This window comes from Arabidopsis thaliana, chromosome 2 (genome assembly GCF_000001735.4).
Source record: "Arabidopsis thaliana chromosome 2, partial sequence".
NCBI classification, from domain to species: Eukaryota; Viridiplantae; Streptophyta; class Magnoliopsida; order Brassicales; family Brassicaceae; genus Arabidopsis; species Arabidopsis thaliana.
The window spans coordinates 17,955,838-17,970,836 of record NC_003071.7 but is presented as its reverse complement, the minus strand read 5'-3'; the positions used below and the strand labels follow the sequence as shown (position 1 = coordinate 17,970,836).

The 14,999-nt window shown below is 39.1% G+C and overlaps 6 protein-coding genes and 1 long non-coding RNA gene across 15 annotated transcripts; 1 reads left to right on the top strand and 6 right to left on the bottom strand.

The window, feature by feature from the left end:
* Position 1: 1 nt before the first annotated feature.
* On the top strand, positions 2 to 2,139 carry AT2G43235 (phosphoribosylformylglycinamidine synthase). Its single transcript, NM_001084575.1, has 6 exons — positions 2 to 762; positions 972 to 1,027; positions 1,136 to 1,245; positions 1,336 to 1,495; positions 1,590 to 1,682; positions 1,781 to 2,139. The coding sequence occupies exons 1-6, from the start codon at positions 15 to 17 to the stop codon at positions 1,925 to 1,927; spliced, it is 1,314 nt and encodes a 437-aa protein (NP_001078044.1). The 5' UTR covers positions 2 to 14; the 3' UTR covers positions 1,928 to 2,139.
* On the bottom strand, positions 1,075 to 1,856 carry AT2G09430. Its single transcript, NR_140535.1, has one exon. It is a non-coding gene; the product is annotated as an other RNA (long non-coding RNA).
* AT2G43230 (Protein kinase superfamily protein) lies at positions 2,111 to 4,586 on the bottom strand. Of its 2 annotated transcripts, NM_001202811.1 has the most exons (8): positions 4,330 to 4,586; positions 4,177 to 4,244; positions 3,850 to 4,067; positions 3,343 to 3,720; positions 2,996 to 3,269; positions 2,785 to 2,917; positions 2,610 to 2,696; positions 2,202 to 2,522 (listed from the first exon to the last, which is right to left on the bottom strand). In NM_001202811.1, exons 1-8 carry the CDS (start codon positions 4,360 to 4,362, stop codon positions 2,391 to 2,393), a joined length of 1,323 nt encoding a protein of 440 aa, NP_001189740.1. In that variant the 5' UTR covers positions 4,363 to 4,586; the 3' UTR covers positions 2,202 to 2,390. The 2 variants fall into 2 exon arrangements, with proteins under 2 accessions (NP_565995.1, NP_001189740.1); NM_129885.3 differs by lacking the exon at positions 4,177 to 4,244 and having other exon boundaries at positions 2,111 to 2,522; positions 3,850 to 4,033; positions 4,330 to 4,530.
* Positions 4,587 to 4,625: 39 nt separating this feature from the next.
* AT2G43220 (Cysteine/Histidine-rich C1 domain family protein) lies at positions 4,626 to 7,090 on the bottom strand. The gene has a single exon (NM_129884.4): positions 4,626 to 6,618. It carries the CDS (start codon positions 6,495 to 6,497, stop codon positions 4,881 to 4,883), a length of 1,617 nt encoding a protein of 538 aa, NP_181851.1. The 5' UTR covers positions 6,498 to 6,618; the 3' UTR covers positions 4,626 to 4,880.
* On the bottom strand, positions 7,068 to 10,189 carry AT2G43210 (Ubiquitin-like superfamily protein). 3 transcript variants are annotated; one of them, NM_180060.3, is made up of 10 exons: positions 10,055 to 10,189; positions 9,799 to 9,895; positions 9,533 to 9,585; positions 9,346 to 9,427; positions 9,104 to 9,169; positions 8,943 to 9,010; positions 8,647 to 8,865; positions 8,037 to 8,565; positions 7,606 to 7,848; positions 7,068 to 7,515 (listed from the first exon to the last, which is right to left on the bottom strand). In NM_180060.3, the coding sequence occupies exons 2-10, from the start codon at positions 9,893 to 9,895 to the stop codon at positions 7,277 to 7,279; spliced, it is 1,596 nt and encodes a 531-aa protein (NP_850391.1). In that variant the 5' UTR covers positions 10,055 to 10,189; the 3' UTR covers positions 7,068 to 7,276. The 3 variants fall into 3 exon arrangements, with proteins under 3 accessions (NP_850391.1, NP_001324539.1, NP_850390.1); NM_180059.1 differs by having other exon boundaries at positions 7,110 to 7,515; positions 9,799 to 9,914; positions 10,055 to 10,126; NM_001337021.1 differs by lacking the exon at positions 10,055 to 10,189 and having other exon boundaries at positions 7,092 to 7,515; positions 9,799 to 10,018.
* Positions 10,165 to 12,778, bottom strand: AT2G43200 (S-adenosyl-L-methionine-dependent methyltransferases superfamily protein; the record flags this gene model as incomplete). Of its 2 annotated transcripts, NM_001337020.1 has the most annotated exons (7): positions 12,724 to 12,778; positions 11,939 to 12,632; positions 11,612 to 11,822; positions 11,203 to 11,500; positions 10,743 to 11,120; positions 10,593 to 10,670; positions 10,301 to 10,502 (listed from the first exon to the last, which is right to left on the bottom strand). In NM_001337020.1, the coding sequence occupies exons 2-7, from the start codon at positions 12,605 to 12,607 to the stop codon at positions 10,301 to 10,303; spliced, it is 1,836 nt and encodes a 611-aa protein (NP_001318411.1). In that variant the 5' UTR covers positions 12,608 to 12,632; positions 12,724 to 12,778. The 2 variants fall into 2 exon arrangements, with proteins under 2 accessions (NP_181849.1, NP_001318411.1); NM_129882.2 differs by lacking the exon at positions 12,724 to 12,778 and having other exon boundaries at positions 10,165 to 10,502; positions 11,939 to 12,698.
* On the bottom strand, positions 12,611 to 14,884 carry POP4 (ribonuclease P family protein). 5 transcript variants are annotated; one of them, NM_001337019.1, is made up of 9 exons: positions 14,775 to 14,874; positions 14,407 to 14,638; positions 14,238 to 14,320; positions 13,885 to 14,147; positions 13,679 to 13,747; positions 13,484 to 13,542; positions 13,213 to 13,314; positions 12,724 to 13,107; positions 12,611 to 12,632 (listed from the first exon to the last, which is right to left on the bottom strand). In NM_001337019.1, exons 2-8 carry the CDS (start codon positions 14,615 to 14,617, stop codon positions 13,004 to 13,006), a joined length of 891 nt encoding a protein of 296 aa, NP_001324792.1. In that variant the 5' UTR covers positions 14,618 to 14,638; positions 14,775 to 14,874; the 3' UTR covers positions 12,611 to 12,632; positions 12,724 to 13,003. The 5 variants fall into 5 exon arrangements, with proteins under 5 accessions (NP_001324792.1, NP_001189739.1, NP_565993.1 ...); NM_001202810.1 differs by lacking the exon at positions 12,611 to 12,632 and having other exon boundaries at positions 12,796 to 13,107; positions 13,885 to 14,009; positions 14,115 to 14,147; positions 14,775 to 14,853; NM_129881.3 differs by lacking the exon at positions 12,611 to 12,632 and having other exon boundaries at positions 12,796 to 13,107; positions 14,775 to 14,884.
* Positions 14,885 to 14,999: the final 115 nt, after the last annotated feature.

Genomic DNA, 14,999 nt, shown 5'->3' with positions numbered 1-14,999 from the left:
AGAAACATTACACAATGAACATGACTTCGTGTTCTTCTTCATCTTCTTCTTCTTTCCCACGACTCTTCGCCGCCAAATCCCAAATCTATAAAGCTCCAGTTTTATCCTTCTCCACTCCTAAACGCCGTCGTCCTCGTCCTCGCCGGAACCGGAAATCTAATGGCTCATCCTACGACCACACCGACGGCAATCTTCTTTCTATCTCCACTTCCTCTCCCTCCGGAGCCGACGACCAAAGTCTCAGCTTAACCCTAGACGTTCACCGTATTTCAACTCTAGCTAATTACCGCTTCCAATTGTTTCTCGATTCCAGCAAAGACGCGTTCTCCGACTTGCAAACACTAATCTCACTCGACGATAACCGGAGAGTCGTTGTCTCGTGCAAAAAATCAACTATGCAATTCGTCGGCGGTGTGGTTATACTAGGATTCGTATTTGGTTTTGCAATTAGGGTTCTTGTGAAATTAGGATCAGCTTTAAAGGGTAATTTCCAAAGTAATCCCAAATTTGTAGTTAGGAGAGATAGGAGTCTTGGTGGGAAGGAAGTGGTCGTCTCTGTTGATAACATTCGTTCATCTTCAAGAGATTCCAAGAGCTTCATAGCTTCTGATCAAGCTTCTCGAAGTAACTCTACGCCTAGAAATCTCCACCTTAAAGCTCAGAATAATTTGCCGAAATGGTGGCCGACTTCATTGACTAGCCAGAGCTTTGATGTGGTCGACAAAGAAGACTATCAGAGGGAAGCCAACAGAATCGTTCGAGGTTGCTTCTAAACTCCATGCAAAAGTCCTCATTTTGGTTTGATTTATGTTTTCATGCAAGCTTTTGCTTAAAGACTGACTTTTTGTTTGCTTTGTTTACAGGTAGAAAGCTTAAAAGCTGAAAGATTTCATTTTTACAAAATGGTATTAGTATTACTTGTGTGTTCATGGTTATGTCCTACAAATGTAACTGACTAGTTTAGTTTCCAGCGATCGTTGATAACAGAACCAGCGGAAAAGACATCACGGATGATGATATTATTCAAGTTAGTATATGTTTACTTTCTTCTTTCCACTAGATTGTGGAATTATCTTGAATGGATTTGAATTAATTGGATTTTTATCTTTCTTTGTTGCTATGAAATTATATACAGCTGCGTAGAGTATGTAGAATTTCTGGAGTACAAGTCACTTTTGAGCCAAAAAATACAGGAGATTCCTTTTACAGAACATCTATTGATTTTGTCCTGAACGCTTGCAGCAGGTTTCTATCTATTGACCTTTACTTGTTAAGTAGATTCTACTGGTTTGGCTTTTGGTATAATTCTGAACTTGTTTGGTAACTCTCGTGTAGAGCTCCGTGGGAGTCTTCTTCTGTTGAGATTTGTAGTGAAGATGCCCGAGAGTTCATTGCTGGGCTCGCTGAGAACATTGGACTTGCAAAGATAGATGCTGCTAGAATGGTTTCTGCAGCAGTTGCAGCACGCACACGTTCATGGTTTCTACAAGCTTGGGTGCGTTTCTAGCCTTCTTCTTGTGTATATTTACTGCAGTATTGCTTACTCTTTGTCCTAATTTTTATTCTAAGCAAATTCGATGTTACTGCAGGCTTTGGAAATACAAGGTAAACATTCTGAATCGGTGGCAGAGCTGTCGAAAATATGCCTCATTCATCGCATATTTCCTCCCAACGAGTACTCTGTATGTGCTTTTGTTTCTTTACAAGTTGAAGATTTTTTTCTCCATAAATCTCTTCCATGGTTTTCACAAAACTGCCTCTCTTGTTTACTAATCCTCAGGCTGAGATGGAAATGGTTGCAAGAGGGTTGGAGAAACTCATGAAGCTTGAAGAGCGACAGTCTCTACTGAAAACGTTTGTTGGAATGTGTTGCAGTGAAGATAGTCAAAGAAGCGCAGCTGAGGCTCTGGGTTTGGTGCACTGGTAATTGAATTGCTTGCTGATTTTTCAACTTCTAGTGAGGACAACCATTCAAAACACTGTCATACTCAACTTAACAGGTGATTTTAAAGTAATTGAATAGCTCAGAAATATTCTTAGTCTAGTGTCTGAGTGACTCTAGTCCAAAGTTTGTGTGACACTCTTTAACACTATAAAATCATGGTGTTATAAATTTCTGTATATTCAAGCTATTTTCCCATGAATTTGCCTAAAAAAAGAGAAGTGTCAGCTTATATGTTCAAACGAACAAACAAAAGTTATAGAATATTTCATAAGAATCAACCCATCAAAAAGCAGTTAACACAGATCATTTCCATGGAGTGAAATCCCAATTGCTCCTCACCACCTCCCCTTAATAACCATTTACATTCCATGGTAGATAGAAAGAATAAAGTGAAGACAAAACCTTGAAGCCATGATAATCAGTAAGCAAGAACCACAAAGAAGAATCAAGGTTGAGGTGTTGGAGGAGCAGCAGCTGTTGCTGACCTCAAGAGCGGTTGAAGAGCTTTTACTACAATGCTCATGTTTGGCCTAAACTCTGCTTCGTATTGCACACACAACGCTGCAACCGCTGCAAGCTGTATTTACCATCAAAACACACATTTTAGCTTGTAAGTGGGGTCCACTAGAGTTATTTAAATGACTAGGAAGTTTCTGTTCATTACCTTTGCCACTGCTTTAGGAGGATACTCTCCTTTGAGTTTTGGATCAACACATTGTTTCACTTTGTCTTCACTCAGCCTTGGAGTAGCCTGGATATTAGATTTACAGAGAAAGTTATAACCAAGAAAAGATTTGGTAGTCTCAGAAAGAAAGAGTCAAATTAAGTAAGTTAAGTACCCAAGTGACAAGACTCTGTTGACCACGAGGCATAGTATGATCAACCGGTTTTCTCCCGGTAAGAAGTTCCAAAAGCACAACTCCAAAACTGTAAACATCACTCTTCTGTGTCAACTGTCCTGTCATCGCATATCTGCAAACCCAAAGTTACATTCTTTCAGTTACTAAGAATCAAGAAAATTCCGAGCTATCAATGTTGAAGCATATTTACTCTGGTGCATGATAACCGAAGGTCCCCAAAACTCTAGTGGAATGAAGACGAGCAGCCATATCAGGAGCTTGATTGGAAAGATTAAAGTCAGCAATCTTGGCTTTGAAATCTTCGAAAATAAGCACATTGCTAGATCGAATATCTCTGTGTATAACCGCAGGTTGAACTTTCTCGTGTAAGTATTCTAATCCTTTAGCTGCATCAACCGCAACTCGGACTCGTTGCATCCACTCAAGTGTTGGACCAGGTTGTGCTCCTTGCACTCCCTTTCTCCCTGTTTAGCATCAAGTTTATCAATCTCCATCCTAAGCCATATTGATGTTTGAGCAGAAAGAAATCTTTCTTACCGTGTAAGATGTCGTGCAATGATCTCATTGTGGCAAACTCATAAGCAAGGACACGAAGGTTCCCTTCTACACAATAACCAAGAAGCTGAACAAAATTGTCACTTTTCAGCCTCGAAACTTTAGAGACCTGAGTCAAGAACTCGACATTTGTTTCGGGTTCAGATGCATTATCAAGCTTTTTCACAGCCACGGCCTTCCCATCATTAAAGTTTGCGTAGTACACTCTTCCATAGGATCCTTCTCCAATCAATGCCTTTGATCCAAAATTCTGAGTCTTTTCTTTGAGCTCAACCAATGACATTGCGGGGACATCAATAGGCGGAGGCTCCTTCAAAACAGGAGGCTTCACAGGAGCTGGTGTTTTCTTGTTGTTACGTCCTACACAAGCAAAAGATATTGAAAGGTTAGGAATGGACCAAAAGCACATTTGGAATGCAACTAAAAGAGGCCAAGAATAAAATTTGATAGGTTACTTCAATCACAAGTAAGGTGAAGAAAGAGCGATACCATAGTCGTAATGGCGAGTAGGAGGGGTTTTCAATCGGTTATTTTCAGCTGATGGGTAAGATTCTTGTACACGACAAGAACAGCACAACCACCTACGCATCTTCCCTCTCTTGCCTATATCAAGATCGTCTACAGCTCTCGGTTTATCCAATCGAACAAAGTTGCTTTGTGTACGATCATTCGCCTGCGTTTTCACCAAAACACATAAATGAGCTGTTCTAACATGTTGCAGGAAAACAGAGGACTCTGCCTTCAAATCAACAGGCTAATAACAACAATTGTCTATCATGATCAACACAAAGGCAAATTAGGTTTCTTTATAAATACATTTGTAGATAAGTATTTTCAAATTTTGTAAAAACATTAGAATTTGTTGCGCGTTGATCTTGATTGACCTAAGACCATTACGTGATCTCAAGACATGATTTAAATAAGATGACATTTTTAATGATCAAAGCTGTGTTTGCGTGTAATGCTTACCACTTGACCACGACGATGAAAATCACGATCCATCAGAAATCAGAATGCAATTTAGAAACAAACGATCAACGAGCAATAAACCAGAGAGACGAATCAAAAGGAAAAAATGTTTGTAGACAAATGAGAGGCAGAGACGAAAGGAGGTGATGAGCTCGTGGAGAAATTTAGGAATGAAAAAAATTTGGAATCCCAAATAACTACGGAAAAGAAAAGACAGAAAACACAAAAGATAAAAGAAAAAGCTAAGAAAAGAAAGAAAACGTCAAAAGGAAGCGACAGAGAGGCGTGTGATCAAGAATAGAACAAACATCCCAATTTTGGTGAATTATAATAAAAGGTGTGAAGAATAATTACCTTCAAAGTCTCTCTCTCTCTCTTTCTCTCTTTCTCATAAATAGTTTTATGAACTGAATGAGCAAACCAACAATAAATCCAAATATAGAAAACAAGTTTATCTGAAAATAATTGAAAAACATTACACAGCCTCCATCTGTAAAAACCCATATTCTTTTTATGTTTCCAAATCCTTCCTTTCGCCTTCCTTCAGGCATTCAGAATTTCGCATTCTGAAAACAAGCTTTTGAGCAATAGTAGTACTCAATATTTTTTCTAGTAACCTTGAAAAACCTAGGGAACCTACAACGAGAGCCACAATCAGTGCATTTTGGTCTAGAATCGTGATCGTTGAAACCCACTTCAAACTTATTCTCCCTGTTCTTCATTATTATTCCAGGTTTTATGTTCAAAAAGTCCCCGGTTACGCATTCAATATGGCACACGACCCCACAATCATCGCATGTATAGAACCATCTTTCAGGATTGGTTTCGGCTTCACAGATTTCACACCAATATTTACCTTCAGGCGCCTCCTCCCCAGAGCGCAAAACTAAATAATGTGTATCACACCTATGCTTTATGACTAATGGTAGAGTGGCGCATTTGTAATCCAAAGAATAATCACAATCAACACAACGCAGCACATTGAGTTTATTCTCACCGCAAGCTAAGCAAGTACCACGATCTATTGTGGTTAGAAATAACGTGTGAGGATGAAGTTTGGGGTGCTTGAAGAAAGAGAGAGACGCACACAACACATCGAGTACCACACCCTCTTCATCCTTGTAGCTAAAACCCCTTCCATCTCTATTGCAAGCATCACAACTGAAATTTTGTTCGCTAAAATCCTTCCCGAAGCGAAGATAAAATATACCTGTGGAAAGTCCATGTCGTTTCGTAAGAGGAAGATTCGCACACTCTTCGTGAAGAATAAACTTGCATTCCACGCACTTGTAGTGCTTCTCAGAAGAGACTGGACGGGCGCAAGCTTCACAATGCATGTCTTCAGCACCATCTATAAAAACATCCTCAATAAGGAATAAGTTATGTTTCTCGTGGGAGAAATGATAAATTACCCCTTCCTCGATCACTTCAAATGGCGCAACGTCTACTACTTCCTCAGGTATCCCTTCGAGTTCGGTCCCATCCCACACGTCTTTTCTAGTTGCACATTTTGAATGAACAAAAAAATCTGGACATTTGTTGCATGAATAGCCTCCGTACGTGGTGTTGATATCTTGACGACAGATTTCACATACCCAATTCCCACGTTTGAGAGGATATGAATGTGAAATGCGATGATCATGACGATTGATGTTGATGACGTGTGGTAGATCAATACAATCATAATGAAACATGACAGAGCATGGTAGGCATACATAAGGGTTCCGTTCACCATGCGTACCACAAGCATTGCAAGTGAAGGATACTTCCCTTCCCATGAGGGTGAGTGCATGCTCGTGGCACTTTGGATGATCCACTTTGTGGGGCGGGGGCCTGTTTCCGCATTCCATATCTATGCTGAAATTGCATAACTTACAATGGTAAACGAAGTTGGAGAGTTTCCGTTGACAGAGGCTGCACTTCTCGTCAGAGTAACTAGGTGGCCCTTGGAGGAGAACCTCTAGGGGATGGTTCGGGTGACAAGGGTGGTTAATATTCTTCGTTGACCTTGGCACGCAATAGGGATGCCATTTTATATTGCATCTGAAGCATCCATAAAAAACTTCAAAGAAGGGTATAGCACTCCTATGGCACTCTTGGCAAGTGAACATACGATATTTTTCATATAAAGGATGTTCGTGCCAAAAGAGGTCCAGCGTCTTAGCCATGGGCAATGTTAAGAATGGTTGTGGATACGATGAATGAATAAGGATCAGGGAACTTTAAGAAAATTGAAAAGGTTTAACTTCAATTCCTAATTGATCTCTAAATCCTTATATTGTTGACCCGTATCACTACCCACGATCTCCGATATAAATCACTCAAGTTGATCATCGTTAGTTGTACGCAACTAATAGAACTGGTTTAGTCTTTTCTTAAGGCTCAATTTGGGGGGTCCAAGTGTTTATTATATGTCAAAAAAATTATTTAGTTAGTCCGACTAATCTTTCACCGGATTATTAAAATGCGTACTCATCGTTGACTATAGAAATATATATTAAAAAATTGTCTGGTTGATCACATATATATGTTTTGTTATCCGAGTTGATAATATTTTGGAAGGTGTGAGGATGAGCACAAGGGAAACCGCTAGGAGAACAAGAAGCTGTCAGTGAACGCCTTTTCACAGTTCAATGAAGTCTTCACTTGCATAGAAAAGAATATACAGATTCTTATATTTAAGCAACCATTTAACTCTAATATTTTTGTTATGATTGGAACCGAAGTTAATCAAACGACACTAATTAATTTCTAGAACCGAATTTAATCAAACAGAAATTGCTAGTTTTTTTAGATTTAAATTTAATACGAGCAACCGAAAAAACGGAAACGCATCAGGATACATTTTGCAGCTGGTCTCTTAAATGGTTCATAAAGAGTCAAGTATAAAAAGTAAACACCCGAGCTGTTTCTGTATCTATCCACACAGATTTCAACTTCTCTTATTTCATCGTCTATCATTACTGTCTCCACCGCTTCCACCACCGTACTGTGTGGAGTTTCCGTTCCAAAAAGCGTTTCCATCACCAAACGGAGCCTCATCTTCATTGTGATTCAACGTATGGATGTTACTTCCAATCCGAGAAGTGGTTGGTCTCCTATTCCTAACGTTGCTCCTACCTTCTGATGGATCTTGAAAGGACGTCCCTACTTGCCCCAGATTGTTTCTCACCTCCGTATTTGGTCCTATAGATAGAAAAAGAGAGAATCAGATTAGCAATTACACGACTTTCTGCATTAGAATGGATTTTATAAACTCATCATATTCCCGCATACTTGTTTGACGTTCTGGAACAGAGCTTGATGCGTTGGCAGTACCACCGCCAAAATATGAAAACGGGTTTGCATAAGACAGTACTCTTCTAACATAAGCAAAGTAACCGCCACTATTAGGGTCTGTGTTGTTGTTAGACTCCGAGTAAGATGTTCCTCTTTGATAGACGGTTGCTCTTTTTCGCGGAACTACTACAAGTGCTTGTCTATCGAACAATCTCAACTCGGATAGAGACTTATCCAGATCTGCAGAGATTAAGAGTAATGGAGTTATGTATCTACTACACTAGTCCAAACTGACCAGAAAAAAAAAAAAAAAAAACCTAAATGGCAGAAAACATCATCTTCGATCAAGATGAAGCTGGTTTTAAGGTAAAATGTTCTTTACCAAATAAAAATAAAAATCTATTGGATGCATTGTAGATTTTACGTACCTTGGTCAGTATACACCTTACGTGGGTAAGGAACCGCAAGATCATAAGCACCCAGTCCGATTGTTTGATTACTGTTCACATAATCCTTGACCATTCTCAATATACTTGTCACAGAAAACTTCTCCTGAAGGCTACTACCATCAGGTAATCGAATGTTTAAATGAACGTCAGATGCTTTTTTGGATTTTTCTCCATCCTCTTCCTCTCCTCCTTCATCCTTTGGCTTCATGGTCTCTTTTGTATCGACAGATTTTGTTAGATTAATGTCCCTTCCACTAACACCTACACCACTATCCTCTTCATTTATCACAGTTCCCTGTTTCCTTTTTCTATCAACAGAAGATCGAACCCTGGATGTATTATCATTTGTTCCTGGGGCTGTAGGACGAATTGGCTCCTTTTCTGCCTGAACACGCAAAGGGGTCTCTGTCGCTTCATGTTCAACATTGGCCTTAGTTCCATCAACAGAGGGTGCTGGCTGGTTTTTAGTAGTATCACACAAATTACTGGGTTCAGCAGATTCTTTGCCCTGTTTTAAAAAAAGGCTGCATCATGTAAGCAAAACAACAAACTAAAGTAATGTGGAAATGATTTCAGCTCCAGGGACAACCTTAACTGCAACTGTGCCATCATTGTTTTCTGTTGTTGATGCAGATGTTACCGTTGACTTTGTCTCTGAGGGTTGAACACTAGAAGCCGTCGATGGAGATGCAACCGCTGCATCTAAAGGAACACTTCCGGGAGGCAAGACAACACTCGAAGCACTAGAAACAGGTGTCTCTGAGTTCTGTGATGCAAGTGCTGCTGAAAAGATACTTGCAGTTGTTTCCTGAAAATGAGAAAAGTCAACTGAAAATGTATAGAAGGACGAACACCACCATAAGTGAGAAAGCAGCTATCACGTACCTGGATATGAAGTCCTAACCACGCTTTCTCTAAACTGGATGCAAGGTCTTCAGCAGTGATAAATCCTTCTGAAAGATAGAAAGGGATAGAAAACAAACTTGAGTACGTTTGCTTGACTATAACGTGTAAATACTTAAAATCTAAAGTACATATGGTCTTACCGGTTCTCCAAACTTGTGTACCACTGAATCCAATGGCAGCTATACAAGGAACAGATGAATATGGGTCTAGAAACTGATGTAAAGATCCCTATTGCATTCACACGTGAGTTAAAACTTATTACAAGCCTACAAGACAGATTCTATAGAAAGTCTGTTGAAACGAAGCATTCTCTATAAAATCCATAGAAACAGCTTTCGACTAGATCAGCTATCTTAAGTTCTCTGATAAAAAGAAAGGATACATATTGCAGAGAAGTTTGTGGCGTCAACACTTCCAGCTTGGATATGCACTAAAATACAATACTTCGACAACGAATCTGCCACCTTTATAAGGAAACATACGATAATGATATGAGTGAAAAATAGCCTTGTTTGCATTTTCAACAATAGAGGAAGAGAATGAAAAGTATAAAAACAAGAGAAACCTACCGATGCATCAGTCCAAGTCAATCTGTTCAACTTATCCGACTCTTCATCCTCTCCTAAAATTTGGAAACAAATTTAAATTTTTTGAGATTGAGCTCACAATATGATTATGGCTCTCTTCAATGTTGAAACTTTTTCTTAAAAGGCCATATTCTTGTATGATCAGAAATCGTATTCAGATGAGATACTACAGGAGAAACAAATCTCCTAACACTATCCCACTCATATTCGAATTCCAACAAGAGAGAAATAAAATTCCATTAATTTACCAGAAATGTAGACAACAAAAAGCTTCTTCTTCCCTTTGGCTTCAAATATGGCTTCTGGAAGAGAACCCTTGAACGTAAGAGAAGACAGAGCTTCCATCTGTCAATCAAAAAGGTCACTGCAGATCAATCAGAACCCTTGAACCCTAAATTCAGTGAATTATATAACGAGTACCATAAACCCCTAGCTAGAGCCGATCAAACCCAGGAACCTTAATCAATTTGAATTAGCAAGAAACAAAGAGATCCACAACTTTACCTACTCCGATCAAATGCTGAAGAACGAAGAAGCTACGAGTAGATCAGACGCAGTTAACGACTTAACGCCACCGTCACAATAACGTCGTTACATGTTTGTTATTAAATATTTATGAGGTCCATTAAAGTTTTCAAAATATCTAAATGCACCTCTTAATTTTTGTAATTGTCCAATTTAAACCCAAACCAACAACTCTCTCAAAAGTTTCCAAATTTTTTGTAGTAGTGTGTGATACCAAAAAGAGTTTTATTTAATTGAGTTATCTACGATTAGTATTGTTCCATGATCGAAAACACTATTATCTTCTGGATACATTGTCCCATTCCATCTCATTTGATTGGTTATGGCTTTCACTTTGACAAGAACATCAAAACGGTCTCGTATTATAACTGCTCCTTCTGGTCTAAGAATCCTCTGCATCTCCAAGAGTATATCAACAATGTCACATCTATCATAAGAAACAAAGAAAAAGAAACCATTACACTTTGATCACCAAATGAATGTAAATCAAAGTTTTCAAGTTAGGGACGGATCTTACTTGTCCAAGTACAAACTGAATACACCATTGGCATGAATCAGGTCATAGGTTCGAGGGTATGTAGATAAAGCTTCACACCTACAAAAACCGGAAAATATGGTATAAGAGATGTCAAATTAGATGATATCAGAGACGTTTTGAGTGATTTACCAGTTCATGTAAGTTCCAATGAGACCGCGATCATACACAACACCGAGTGTGTTCGGTTTAAGATCAAATGGAACCACATTCATAACCCACATTGGATATTTGATCAAAGCTGCAGCAAAACCACCTAATCCTGCGTTCATATCAATGACGTTTCTGTATTTTCCATTGCTGAGAAACTTAAACTTGGTGTCATAGTACAAAACTCTTCTTTGCCACAGGTTCGTGTCAGCTTTGAAGCCGGCAATAGTTGTTCCCTGTATCGACCCGGTTTTCATTCGAGGCACATGGTTTAGTCTCTCAGGCCAGTTTTTGAGAACGGTCTTGTTTGTGTCGTTAACATCTGGAAGAGGAGTGATGCACGGCTCCATCTCTTTATACCTATTAATAAAAAGATCCAACCGAATCAAGCTTAAGCTTTTGAAGATGCAGAGCAAATTAGATTTTGGGAAAGTGAAGTCACCACGCAGCGTCAGGGTCACTAGAAGAGCATAATCCAGGAAACTTAAGAGCTTTTAGTCTTTTCCTACACTGCAAATGATTAGAAGGCTTTCTCCAGATGACAACCGGGTAACTTTCAGCAATCTTCTCCCAACAAAGTCTTCTAAAAACATCATTTAGTTTCTCCATCTGGTTCTGCAACTCCTTGGAATCTCTCTTCTGGTTCTTAAATTTAACCCTTGATGCTACAGGGGGTCCAGACAACACCCAGTATCCCTCAGGACGTAAAACACGATCCACCTCCATCAAGTAAAGCCCATCTGGATAAAATGTTCTCTCTTTCAGTATCAGAAGCAGAGTGGATGAAGCAAGCAGTTCAAAACACAGTGAACTAAATCATATAAACAGGTCTATTTAAATACACACATTACCATAGGAAGTCCAATTGACAAGGCATCTAGAACAATGGACCATGTCAAAAGACCTCGACGGGTAAGGCAGCTTATAAGTGCTTAAAACACCGAGCATAGCAGGGAGTCCACGTTCTAATGCGAACTGAACTTGAGCCTCATGTATATCCCTCGGTGCAATGGACATTGTCAAAATCTTATAGTTCAGCAAAAAGGCTCCAAAACTCGCTACCTGACATTTTGGGTCCAACAAAACACATGGAATCCATCATAATCGAAAGTAGTAATACTGCTGTAAAATATCAAGATGAATCAAGTTCTGGTGTCTATTCATGTAACTGAACTCACTCCACATCCAATATCGAGAACAGTCCTGATACTCCCAGAAGCCAAAGGCAAAACACTCAGAATCACATCAACATAGTCCTTCACACCACCGGGGAAAGAAGTCCCGCCTCCTGGGAAAACAAAACGGTCTCCTTCAAGTCTAACCCAATTCTGAGTCTTTTTCAACTCAGCTAGCCTCTTGAATGGTACGTTCCTAAACCAAGCATATTTTCTACTCTCAGGCCATGGAAAAGGCGTTTTGTAGCCAGTGGGCTTTGGGACCAAACACCTGAACTTCTCTTGGGCTATGTCAGGACAGTGCCTCTCTCTCCGATAGTGTCTCTCAATGCTGTACTGTCGTGCTGTTGATGGATCGTGGCAAGGCAAGTAGTTGGTGAAGTTCTTGGGACAGAGTGGAAAGTAAGAAGATAACGATGATGAGGATGATGGTGGTGGTGGTAGTAGTAGTGGAGGTGGTGACGATCGGTTTTCTGAAGTTTCTGGAAGGGAGTAGTAATGGGAAATGGAAGGTACATGAAGCTGTGGAGGATGGTGACGATCTTGGGAAGAGATGGTGATGGTTTTGATAGTGGTGAGGATGTAATAGAGAGAGAACAATAAGAATGGAGTGAAGAAGAGGAATAGGCGCTTAGGACATAGCTTTGGTAAGTGTTGTTGTGATGGATTCATCCTCTTTTTTTTGTCTGGACTTCTTCTGCAATTAGGTTTCAAAACAGTTTAGAGCTGCAGAGAGAGAGAGAGGACAGTGATGTGAAATATTATTACTTTAGTTAAGTCAGACTCACCTTGGAATCTTCAACTGTACTTGTCTTTATTAGTGGCCCCAGATGGATTTCTGAGATATAAGCACTCATTTTCTAATAATAAAAATTAGTATTAACAATAACACAGTAGTATATTTACAGAGGATTCATACAAAATTCAAGATTAAGAAATATATTAAAATGTTGGGTCCATAAGGAAAGATCTAAAGCAAAATCTTGTGAGATTAGGATGCTTCTGTGGTCATCAATGGTTGCTTTCTACCACTAGCTAAGAAAAACGACTAGAGCTTCATTTTTAGCATTAACGTTGAACAATATTGTCTCTTGAAATAAACTTGTCCCCATGTAAAGTAATCTTCCAGCAGTCGAGTTGGATGATGAAGACAGAGAGCTTCTTCGGTACAACTGTATCAGATTGTTTACAATAACTAAGTTAAGCCTTGAGGCTGGGGAAGAGAACGATTCAAGATATTTATGGCAAATATATTGGTGAAAAAAGCTTTAAGATACCTCGAAATTTGTCATCTCGTGTGATTATTCCAAATGTTTCGGATGTCTCGCGCACCATTATGCCTTGTACACCAGTGAATGATGCTATCTTGCACTCAGCAACTGTCACAAGTAAAATAGGTTGCTATGATTGGAACAAATTACAATATGAAAAAAAAGGACTAGTTTTAAGGTTTGTTTAAGCGTACAGAGAAGTTAAGTTTTGGAAAGTGAGTGAGAGACAAAAGATCATATCCTAGTACTACAGATTTGTGAAAGAATGAAGGATTACCAAACATGAAAGCACCATGAAGATCTGCTGAGAGAAGAGTTAAAGATAATTGAATCTTCCTGCAAAAAGTAAATTGTCTAAGAATGATGACCAAGCTTAAAATGATTGTGTATACTAGATTACTCCCATCAGTTTCGTCCTTATAGAAAGCACATAGTTTGAATCAGTATTTCGGTAATCAGATAAGTAGCTTACCCGGTCACCTTGATGAGTTTCATCATGTAACTTTCCCACATACCATGCATTGGCTTAAACAAATCAAACCTGCACTCAAACACAAGTGAACAAGTAATCACTTAAACTTTATTAAGAATACCAAAATAATAGACTCAGATGCATAGGCTGAGCCAGTTCAATCTATATGACAGCAAAAAAAAAAAAAAAAAATATAAAGAACTCACTTTTGGAGATCTTTAGGGATATGCAAAGCACCAGATTTCTTGAGTCGCTTCATAGACATACGGCTTTTAGAACGTTTTGAATCCTTCTGTGATGCCTTTTTAGAACCAGAGGCCGAAGACCGTGACTGTACAAAATTATCAAGAAGGATATAGTTATCCAGCTTCACACTTTTAGTACCTTGCAAGTACTTTTGAGCAGAGTCACCGCTTCGAAGAAGGTTATGCAAAACCTTGTCTACTATAGTTCCCTTTGCACTAGAAAACTGAATCACAAAAAAACACACACATTGAGCAATCTTATCTATCATACAGAAGAAGGCCGAGCTTCGTTCTCCTCAAGAATCTGAATATACCTTAACATTGGTTGCCAGCAGATTCTCATCAACGGGATGGGACAACTTTGTATATGCAACAGAATCATCATCCTTGGGATCTACTACAAAACCAAATTCCCATGACAATCAGAGTTCAATAAAGAGTTGCTAGAGAGAATCATTCTTCGTTTATACTCAACCATCAAACCTTTTTTAATTGATGTCTTTGAGGGAGTAGGCAGTGAATCAGCTTGATGAGATTCTTTCATAGAGACATCTACATCAGAAGTCCCCTTCTTATCTTTCTCATTCTTCTGTTGTTGTTGTTGAAGAAGCTGAGCTTTTGCAACAGCAAGCCTTCGTTCCATTGCAGCCATTGCCCATCTTGCCTGATCATGCACAACCGTCTCTGTACCCATTGCAGCTAGATAGCAACTAACCTGGTATAGTTTTACCAAACCTTACAGAATTCAATCCAAACACTAAGAATCTAGAAAGCTTTAATTAACCAAAGGTAAAACCCCAATCAAACCAAAAAGTTTAGAACAAAAGACATGAAACTGAATAGATGCTTACGGATCGACGAATCAAAGATGGACGGAGAAACTGAGACCAACGATTCACGGCGATGCTAAGAGAGGAGCGAAGAAAAAAGTTATGATTTTGAAGTCCGCCGCTTGTATTTCGACGATAGAGATGATCACGTGAACCCTAAAAAAGCTCACGTGACATGGTTTTTTTTTTTTTTAATTATTAAATCTGGTTCGGTCTGGTTCTTGTTGTTTCGGTTTGTCCAACTTC

Excerpts from the sequence above, each read along its gene's own strand:
- AT2G43235 (NM_001084575.1), top strand. The coding sequence starts at position 15 with ATGAACATGACTTCGTGTTCTTCTTCATCTTCTTCTTCTTTCCCACGA. Across the intron at positions 763-971 it reads AGCCAACAGAATCGTTCGAG|CGATCGTTGATAACAGAACC; the intron begins GTTGCTTCTAAA and ends TTTAGTTTCCAG. Across the intron at positions 1,246-1,335 it reads GTCCTGAACGCTTGCAGCAG|AGCTCCGTGGGAGTCTTCTT; the intron begins GTTTCTATCTAT and ends ACTCTCGTGTAG.
- AT2G43230 (NM_001202811.1), bottom strand. The coding sequence starts at position 4,362 with ATGGATCGTGATTTTCATCGTCGTGGTCAAGTG. Across the intron at positions 4,068-4,176 it reads GAAAATACTTATCTACAAAT|AACAGCTCATTTATGTGTTT; the intron begins GTATTTATAAAG and ends GCAACATGTTAG. Across the intron at positions 2,697-2,784 it reads AACAGAGTCTTGTCACTTGG|GCTACTCCAAGGCTGAGTGA; the intron begins GTACTTAACTTA and ends TCTAATATCCAG.
- AT2G43220 (NM_129884.4), bottom strand. The coding sequence starts at position 6,497 with ATGGCTAAGACGCTGGACCTCTTTTGGCACGAACATCCTTTATATGAA.
- AT2G43210 (NM_180060.3), bottom strand. The coding sequence starts at position 9,895 with ATGGAAGCTCTGTCTTCTCTTACGTTCAAGGGTTCTCTTCCAGAAGCC. Across the intron at positions 8,566-8,646 it reads ATGGCACAGTTGCAGTTAAG|GGCAAAGAATCTGCTGAACC; the intron begins GTTGTCCCTGGA and ends TTTTTAAAACAG. Across the intron at positions 7,516-7,605 it reads TGTTCCAGAACGTCAAACAA|GACCAAATACGGAGGTGAGA; the intron begins GTATGCGGGAAT and ends TTCTATCTATAG.
- POP4 (NM_129881.3), bottom strand. The coding sequence starts at position 14,617 with ATGGGTACAGAGACGGTTGTGCATGATCAGGCAAGATGGGCAATGGCT. Across the intron at positions 13,748-13,884 it reads ATCCCTAAAGATCTCCAAAA|GTTTGATTTGTTTAAGCCAA; the intron begins GTGAGTTCTTTA and ends GTTTGAGTGCAG. Across the intron at positions 13,315-13,483 it reads TCATGGTGCTTTCATGTTTG|TTGCTGAGTGCAAGATAGCA; the intron begins GTAATCCTTCAT and ends TACTTGTGACAG.